Source organism: Tribolium madens, unplaced genomic scaffold, assembly GCF_015345945.1.
Source record: "Tribolium madens isolate multiple individuals breed KSU strain unplaced genomic scaffold, Tmad_KSU_1.1 Scaffold_97;HRSCAF=244;Tcas5.2_LG3a, whole genome shotgun sequence".
Taxonomy (NCBI): domain Eukaryota; kingdom Metazoa; phylum Arthropoda; class Insecta; order Coleoptera; family Tenebrionidae; genus Tribolium; species Tribolium madens.
The window spans coordinates 1,506,415-1,515,935 of NW_025401069.1; the positions used below are offsets into that span (position 1 = coordinate 1,506,415).

The 9,521-nt window shown below is 34.9% G+C and overlaps 1 protein-coding gene across 1 annotated transcript in view; it reads left to right on the plus strand.

Annotated features, from left to right (window-relative positions):
* Positions 1-8,774, plus strand: part of LOC123015319 (E3 ubiquitin-protein ligase MYCBP2) — a 69,675-nt gene extending 60,901 nt beyond the window's left edge. The window contains 10 exon segments of the mRNA XM_044415008.1: positions 668-877; positions 924-1,244; positions 1,294-1,411; positions 1,465-1,820; positions 1,878-2,141; positions 2,188-2,907; positions 5,617-6,042; positions 7,723-8,040; positions 8,094-8,361; positions 8,412-8,774. Coding sequence (XP_044270943.1) covers positions 668-877; positions 924-1,244; positions 1,294-1,411; positions 1,465-1,820; positions 1,878-2,141; positions 2,188-2,907; positions 5,617-6,042; positions 7,723-8,040; positions 8,094-8,361; positions 8,412-8,527 — 3,117 coding nt within the window. The 3' untranslated portion in view covers positions 8,528-8,774.
* Positions 8,775-9,521: the final 747 nt, after the last annotated feature.

The following is a 9,521-nucleotide window of genomic DNA, read 5'->3' on the forward strand; positions in this document are numbered from 1 at the left end:
CGAGTGGATTTTTAAACCACGAGTGTAACGAGTGGTTTACCATCCACGAGGTGGAATAAAGCGTTCGATTTACACTCAAACGAGTGGAATACAACATTTTATTCTTCGAATTAGAGTCAACAAGGCTTAAACTTGCTTTAAATCTGTTAAAAAAAAATAATTTGACGTTTTGTATTGAGAAATGCCAAACAGTTGTCAAAACTTCCTTACACGGGAGAAAAACCGTAAATTTTGACAGTTTCGAAGAATAAAAAGAATTAAGCTATCAAAAAATTAAATAATAATATTGTTTATTAAATTATGCCATCTAAACAGCATTTTCTTGTTATCTTAGTAAATAAATAACTAATTATTTTTTAATTAATATTTAGTTGCGGTATAGAGTTGTGAATTTTTGAAAATATTTTTTTATTTACTCAACTGAAAGTAAAATCGGTAACTGAGCTTTACTTCAAACTGAATATACTGTTAAATATGAAATGACGTTTACAATAAAAAAGATTTATTTATTGTTGTGGTTTATGGGTTCAACTTCTAAGAGTCCGAGCGGATTATTAGGAGGACAATCTTTTCTACGCTGATTGTACATAAAAAGGGTGTTAAATGGTTACATAGAAACCTGCTCCTATAAAATTGTAAGAATTTTTGAATAAAAAATCTTTTCTAGGACTTGAACGTGTGCGAACATCCACTTTCCGATATCACAATTGCGGGCGATGCCGTTCACCCACTTCCTAGCACATTCCATGCCCTCCTCCAGACCATCGCCGACCTTATGGTACTTTTACCCATGGGTTCATCCCTGCAACAAATGGCGGTCCGGTGTTGGGGCTTGAGATTTGCCCCTAGTGATCATTCATTCCTACACCGATCTCAAGTAAACTAACAATTTTTTAAACTACAATTTCATAAATCGTGGTTAGGTTTTTAGCAATATAAGTAAAATTTTGTCCCGGAGTGAAGAAATGGAAGATTGTACGATTTCAATGCACGAAAGTCACCAAAGTGTTCTCAATCAAGCCAACTGTAGTGTCGAATGTCTCAAAGATTTGACCTCGTCGATCGAGATTAAAGCTTCGAGTAGACAAGCGATGATTGGGAGTTTGACTGATGGTTCGACTGAGACGTTTTGGGAGTCAGGAGATGAGGATAGAAATAAAACGAAAAGTTTGACAATTGTGTGTGCTCAAAACCACCATCCCACTTTGATTTGCGTTCATATTGACAATTGTCGCGATTTGGGGGTTTGTATTTTTCCACAATTAATTCTTTTCACAGTAAAAGTTTTTCCAGAACAAGGTTTCAAGTATTACGTTTTATTCGGGCCCAAACACCGACGAAATGATTAAATTACGGACTGTCGAAGTCGAGACTAGACTTCTAGGCGGTTGGGTCAACTGCCCTCTCACTGGTAACCACAAACTAAAATAAAACACATCAAGCTAATGTTTGTTTTCTTTTAAGAATCGATCGATAGTGTGATTCGTTTAGAGCTTAAAGGCCCGGATAATTCAGTCCGTGTGAGACAAATCCGGGTCTTGGGTAAAATCGAAGGTGAGTCTTTGAAAGTGGGCAAACAATACAATGCTGCCACCATTCAGCAACGAAATTGCGAAGCTGAAACACTCCGAGTATTTCGATTGATCACATCGCAAGTTTTTGGAAAACTACTTCAAGGCGAAGAAGGTCAAAATTTGAATGATAGTGGTTCGATGTCGGCAAGTGAGAGTCTCGAACCGTTGGAGGAAAGTAACGATTTGAGGGAACACATGGTTGGGATTTTATTCAGTCGAAGTAAATTGACACATTTGCAAAAACAAGTATGTCACATACTTTATTTTTTCTATAACTACTTTAATTATCTTTTAATCAATTAGGTGATTGTTCATATCGTTCAAGCGATACGGAAAGAGACAGAACGTGTGCGAGAAGAATGGGAAGTGTCTCTTTGTTCAAGTAACGGGGTGTCAAACAGTCAAGATGTTACTAAAAATTCAGATACTTATTGTTTTGAGATGTTATCGATGGTTTTGGCTTTATCTGGGAGTTCAGTTGGTCGGGCTTATTTGTCGCATCAAGGAGGCCTTCTCGGGGATTTACTTAGTCTTCTCCATACCGGGAGTGCTCGAGTTCAGCGACAGGTGGCGCTTGAAACATTTGTCATTCGTTTGTAACATGCAATTACAGGTTACTTCACTTTTACGTCGAATTTTGCCCGAAATCACTCCAGATTCGTTCGCTAAAGTCATGGGAATCACCAATTTACCACCGAAAGACTTTAGTATAGTCTCTGCGACTTATCGAGGCTCCTTCGATAAGCATAAACCGGGAATTTTGGACGTCTTTTTGAGCGTTATAGCCAAAGCATTGACGGTTCAAGTGAAAGTCAAGAGCAAAAATGGGGCCGGTGGAGCCCCTAAAGAAATAAATACTGTCACTTTAGCCACTTCCATTTACCCTAAAGACAATCTGGGGAAGCGTTGGTGGCTACGAGGCTATGTCAATCGGAAACTAGCTGAAGTCATCGTCCACTTAATCAAAGATATGGCCGCAGGGAAATTATCCGAGATGTGGGCCAATGTGACCAAAGGGGCTATTGCTGAGAATATTTTAGCTTTGACTCAGTTGAGCGAGGAGCAAAGAGTCCCGACGATGTGTCTCAGGACTCCTACTTTGTGGTTAGCTCTTGCTTCGCTCTGTGTCCTAGACAAGGATCATGTGGATCGATTGTCATCAGGGCAGTGGAGTAACGCCGATGGACAACCGGCGCCACCTAGACCCACGTGTACGAACCACGATGATGGCGAAACCAACGCTGTGATTCAGTGCAACACTTGCGGAAATCTTTGCGCCGATTGTGACAGGTTTTTGCACCTTCATCGCAAAACACGAAATCACCAAAGACAAGTAATTATTGTTTACTTTTTTATTGTAGCTGGCAGGTGGTCTTACCCTAGCAACGCTTGCTTTCAGACACAAAATCGCGCTTTTAATTACAGAAAACATGAAAATGTTCAATTTTGTTTTGCATGACTGTGGATTACGATTTCAACAAATTTAAAAGAAAACCTTTGTTTTATTTTTACTCTCAAATACATATTGCAAATAATTAAAGAACAATTTAAACAATTACAAATATTATAAAAGATCTTCGTTAACTTTTCATACCAAATAAAGACATATTTTATCAAAAAATGATATTCTCCACTGGTTTAAATGTCATATTGTTACTATGACGTCATTTATTACCAAGATACTTGCCTTTTTCAGCATTTCAGTACGTTCGTCATTCGTCGAGGATTAAAAGGGTTATTTTCAAGGATCGAATCCAGAAAAATATAAACAGACAAGTCAAAATTTTGTTTATTTTTAACGTTTTTTGTTAATTAAAAAGTGCTCTTGCGTGAGTGTCCTCGAAAAACAATAAACAATTTCGCCAATTTCTTTTCCAATTTCTTGTTGAAATTAAAAATATTTTTTCTTATACATATTTTATCGTATTTTATTTTAACAAATAAACATTTTATTAAAAATTGATATCCACTACTGGTCTAAATGTCATATTGTTACTAAAGTGTCGTTTTGTCATGGTTACATACTTCAGTACATTTCAATCCGTTTCTTGTATCACCGGCTCATTGTGGATGGAAAAAACAAATGATTTAACACTTATGGTCTTTAGATTATTATTAATTAGAAAAAAATTTTGCTTAATATGTAATTGCATAATTGCCATAAAACAATAACCAATAATAATAATACTCTTTAATTTTTGTTAATAACAAAAATCGTCATTAATAATTATTTAGTAAGCCTTAAATAAATGTTTTGTTTTAGTATTGCTTTCAACAGGTTTAAAACACCTTTATAACAAAAATGACCACTTTTATATCTAAAATTCACAAGTAATAGTTTTACTTTTCAGTCATGGAGTAAAAATTCTGTTTTTGCGTTTTTACTTTTACCATGACATTTCCCAATGTTGTCTCTTTTCTCTTTCACTACTTCAACAATTTCTTGAGATGTACAATGTAGATCATCAGCATTCTACATTTTGCACTACTAACTGCACCAGTCATGCACTAGTTAGATTAATAAACACTTTCGAGAATCTCAACACAAATTCCAATACTGACGCAGCATGATGTTTGTTTAATTATTATATTATATTGATTATTTGTTCATTTACTTGCTAATTTTAATGTTGCTTTTTACTCTCGATCTGAGTACGTTTGCGGATAAAATAGTATATGTTATTCGGAGAAAAAGTGAGTTTATGTGGCTCAGCTGAATTACTTGCCTCACTACGTTTGGCATGTAGCTTCGCCACATAAACTATCACTATTACTCCTATTAACATAATATACTATTGCTTTATATTGAAATATTAAATTTATATTTTCTTCAGAAATACTTAATTGAACTTGAACAATGGAACATAAAAAATGAAACAATAAAACATTTTAACAGATTTTTAAACCCGTCACTTAAATATCATACTCTGTTACTAAAGCATTGTTGTTTATATTAATATTACCGTGGATACGTAATACATTTTTCAGTACATATCTACAGCAACTATGCTAAGTTTGTTACATAGCCGACTTGCCAGAGAAGGGAAAAAGGGCTTTTTCCAACTGGATTTAAAGGAAAAACTGCAACCTGAATCAAAATTTCAAATTAAGATAGCAGAATTAGATGCGCTATTATTTAAAGAATTTTCTGTTATAGTGTACATAAATGAAAATTTATTACCAGAAAACTTAAAAATTTCCAACTATACAGCTATACAGGCTGTTCCGTCTGAACCCCACATTAGAAGTATTAAGAGTTCGAATAATCGTATTTATTTGAAAATTGGTACGTAGCCATAATCCATTAGGTCCTCTTAAATGAGAATATTTTCAAGATGGCGGCACTTCCGCTTATAAGTCACCATAACTTTAAAATTATTAAATTTAGGTATAGAATGTTAATACAGATCGATGCAGAATTGAATTCTCTTCCATTTAGTAAAATAAAAATTGGGGTATTTTATTTAGAAAAATTGAGTTATGGGTATTTGAATTATTACAAAAGTAACCTTAAAATTTTAGGGTTGTTAATTTTCTTTTTAAAATTTGAAAACACCAGAAGAAAGACCTAAGCTTTCTCTTTCAAGCGCCAAAAAAACGAATCCAAAATTTTTCAAAATGGCAGAGTTACCGATTTTTAAAGTGGAAGGTGCTCCAAAAATTTTTGAAAAACTCCAAATATTTCAAAAACGGCTAAATTTAGGTGTAGGGAAAGCTGATAAAACTCCCTTAAAATAACCCGATTAATCCAAAAACGCAGTAAATAATATACCTTTCTATTTAAAAAAAAGAAAGTTGAGACCGACTTCCGGTATAAGCCGTCTTGAAAATATTTTCATTTAGGAGGCCTTAATGGATTATGGCTATGTACCAATTTTCAAATAAATACGATTATTAAAACTCTCAATACTTCTAATGTATGGTTTAGACGGAACACCCTGTATTTATCACCAAAAAAGTACGTTAAATTTATGTACTTTTGCAATTTTGAACCTGGAAGCAAGCAGTTTAGTTAACTCGTATTTCATCTTTTCCTCCATAGGTGTGTAAAGAAGAGGAAGAAGCGATCAAAGTCGAGCTGCACGAAGGCTGCGGCCGCACGAAACTCTTCTGGTTGTTGGCGTTGGCCGACGCTCGGACTCTCAAAGCCCTGATCGAGTATCGCGACGGCGGGGCCCGAACCCGAGGCGCCGGAATGAGTGGAGTTTGTCGTTTCTGTGGCGCGACCGGAAGTTCCGGCCTTCTGGCCATCGGCAACGTTTGCGCCGACCACGAGTGTCAAGAATACGGACGCACCGCATGTCCCAAACTCCTAAATTGCGGCCATATGTGCGGCGGAATTCTCGGCGAGACCAAATGTCTACCCTGTCTTCACGGGTGCTCCAATGAGCCGAATTTGAGGCAAGACGCCGACGATATGTGCATGATTTGCTTCACGGAGGCGTTGTCGTGCGCCCCTGCCATACAAGTGAGTGACAATGTTGAAACAAATAGTCCGGTCAAATTAGTCATAAAAATAGTGGTCAAATAACGAAAATTCCGACAGAGCTAAATTTTGGTAGAGACTTTGGGTACACCATTAGAAATAAAGTGTCAAAAGTCCCCATCGATCCCATGTATGCTAAAAAAGTTATTCGGGGTCAAAGGTCAAAATTTTACGTTTATTAGATTTTTTCGAGAACGGCAAGTTTTATCAAAAAAGTAGCCCAGACAAAAATTATAGATCTTAAAATTATCTACCAAAATGGTCCTTATACTTTTTTTCTAAGAATCACCATTCCTGAGATATCGTGATTCTAAAAGTTGAAAAAGTCACATTCTACATGATATGCACATACAGAGTGCGCCACAACTCGCTCCCCAAAGATAAATACCATGTAGGGTAGGGTACCAGGAACATATAAAAAATTAAAAAACAATTCTATCTATAAAAATTTCAAAGTTATGAGAGTTTAAATTTTGCACTTTGTCTCTATTTATTTCTGTTGGAAAAATAATTTTCCAAGTTTTTTACTACAGGCTATTAGAAGCGGAAACAAGGAAGCTGTATCTTAAATTGTAACTCTGTTTAATGTTATTTGTGGCTTTTATTGACAAAATTTTTGTACCTTTACTAAATAATTATGAAAAAACATACACAAAGTCATCAGTATTATTAAATAGACATAAAAAAATGTCAAATATCAAAGAATAAATGTCAAAAATTTTTAGACAGATGGAATTTTTTAAACATTTTTTCAGTACTCTGGGGACTACCCAATTACTCCCTTTTAAGAAAGTGCGCGATTTTTTAAACAATCTGTATGTATTACCAAATAAATTCTTTTAATTCTAATGGAATCGAGATTTTTATAAATTTAATTGAGTAGAAGATAAGATACCAGGAACAAAAAATGTTTAAAAAATTCTATATGTCAATAAATTTTGACATTTATTTTTTGACATTTGACATTTTTTATAACTATTTAAGGCTACTGTTGATTTTGTATATGTTTTTTTACAATTATTTAGTGAAGGTACAAAACTTTTGACAACAAAAGCCACAAATAACATTAAACAGAGTTATAATTTAGAATACAGCTTCCTTGTTTTCTCTTCTAATAGCCTGTAGCAAAAAAACTTGGAAAATTATTTATCCTACAGAAATAAATAGTCAAAGTGCAAAATTTAAACTCTCATAACTTCGAAATTTTTATAGATAGAATTTTTTTAAATTTTTTCGTTGTTCCTGGTTACTTACCCTACATAGCATTTTTCTTTGGGACGCGAGTTCTGGCGCACTCTGTGCATATCATGTAGAATGTGACTCCTTCAACTTTTAGAATCGCGATATCTCAGGAATGGTGATTCTTAGAAAAAAAGTATAAGGATCATTTTTGTAGAGAATTTCAAGATCTATAATTTTTGTCTGGACTAATTTTTTGATAAAACTTACCGTTTTCGAAAAAAATCTAAAAAAACGTCAAATTTTGACTTTTGACCCCGAATAACTTTTTTAACACACATGGGATCGACGGGGACTTTTGACACTTTATTCCCCCAATGGTGTACCCAAGATCTCCATCAAAATTTAGCTCTGTCGGAACTTTAGTTATTTGAAATGTCTATTTTGACCGGACTAAAATGGTTTTTGATTGGTCGGTTTTAGCTGAAATGCGGTCACGTGTTCCATCTGCACTGTTGTAAGGCGGTGCTTATGAAGCGATGGGCGGGGCCTCGGATCACGTTCTCGTTCTCGCTTTGTCCGATTTGTAAGGAGGAAATTGTTCATCCGACTTTGGACGAGCTGTTAAGCCCGATTCGGGATTTGTATAAGGATGTGAGAAGGAAGGCTTTAATGAGGTTAGAATACGAAGGGCTGCACACGGTCGAGGCTATTGCCACACCCGGGGCGAGGTTTTACAACGATCCAGCCTCCTACGCCATGGACAGATATGCTTATTACGTTTGCTACAAGTGCAATAAAGTCGGTTTTTCCCTCCTAGGCCAATTATATAAATTCATTTAATTTTTTTGCAGGCGTATTACGGGGGAGAAGCCCGGTGTGACGCCGAAGTGGGGGAGAATTACGACCCCACCGAGTTGGTCTGTGGAGGCTGTTCGGACGTAGCCAGAGCCCAGATGTGCCCCAAACACGGCACCGATTTTCTCGAATACAAGTGTCGCTACTGTTGTTCCGTTGCGGTGTTTTTCTGTTTCGGAACAACGCATTTTTGTAATCCATGTCACGATGATTTTCAGAGAGTCACGAATTTGTCGAAAAGCGAACTACCGAGTTGTCCCGCCGGTTTGTTTTGGAGATTTTGGGAGAATTTTAGTGTTATTTAGATGTTTTAGGTCCAAAAGCCAAACAGTTGGAAGGAGATGAGTGTCCACTTCATGTTAAGCATCCACCAACCGGAGAGGAGTTTGCTTTGGGGTGTGGCGTGTGTAGAAACGCCCACACGTTTTAAATTGGTATGTACTTAAAAATAGGTATAATGCTAGAAATGATTGTTTTGCAAAGTGTATGATATTATGGGTTGTACGATTAAGTTCCTTTATTATGACGTTCCATTTTTTATTACTTGTAAAGTTTGTTCCATATTGTAGTGGACATTCTGCCGATCCACGCCCATTTGGAACACAATTTTGACTCATTTTATTTATTTTGATATTGTATCTTGTTTAATAAAATTGATGTGAAATAAAGTCCTTACAAAAAAATGTTTTTCAGTTTTCCTACGTAATATCGTAAGTTTTTCAACAAGAGGACCCGGTACTTGATATACAGGATGCAAGAGTTTTGTATACCAATTGGAATTCTACCCATTCAACAAAACCTTATTCTGAATAATAGTAACTTTAATTTTATTATTAACTTGAATCGGGGCACGACCCGTTGAAGACCCTTATATCATTACAGGCCAAATTCTTACAGTTTCCTATTTCCTATATTTCATTATAAATCCATTAACATATAAACTATGAGACAAGATACTCTATAAAAACTAACTAATGAACTTGAATAAGTATATATTTTGAAAATATATGAAAGAAATAGAATTTTCTATTAGTTTTTACTAAATTTTATTAACTAAATTAAAAAGACAAAAATAAGCGTCTTAAAACAAAAAAAATAAATTAAGTAATTTAAAGAACTAGGAAGAAAGCTCTTTCAAGCTAAATACATCAACTTATCATAACGAAAGCGAGGTAAAGTRCCACGAACCCAAATTCAAAAAAAAGAAATAAAAACTAACTTAACAAAAAAAGTAAAAGAACTTAAATTTGCCCCCAAAAATAACATCACACAAATTATCCTTATAAATAAAATTCTAACATACTCAGCTAAGAAAATTAAAGCAAAACTACCTCTTCTATATTCCACATTATTCCAATATTATACCAATTCCACATATTTGAAATATAAAAATATATTGTTAATGATAATAGAAAATTTAAAAA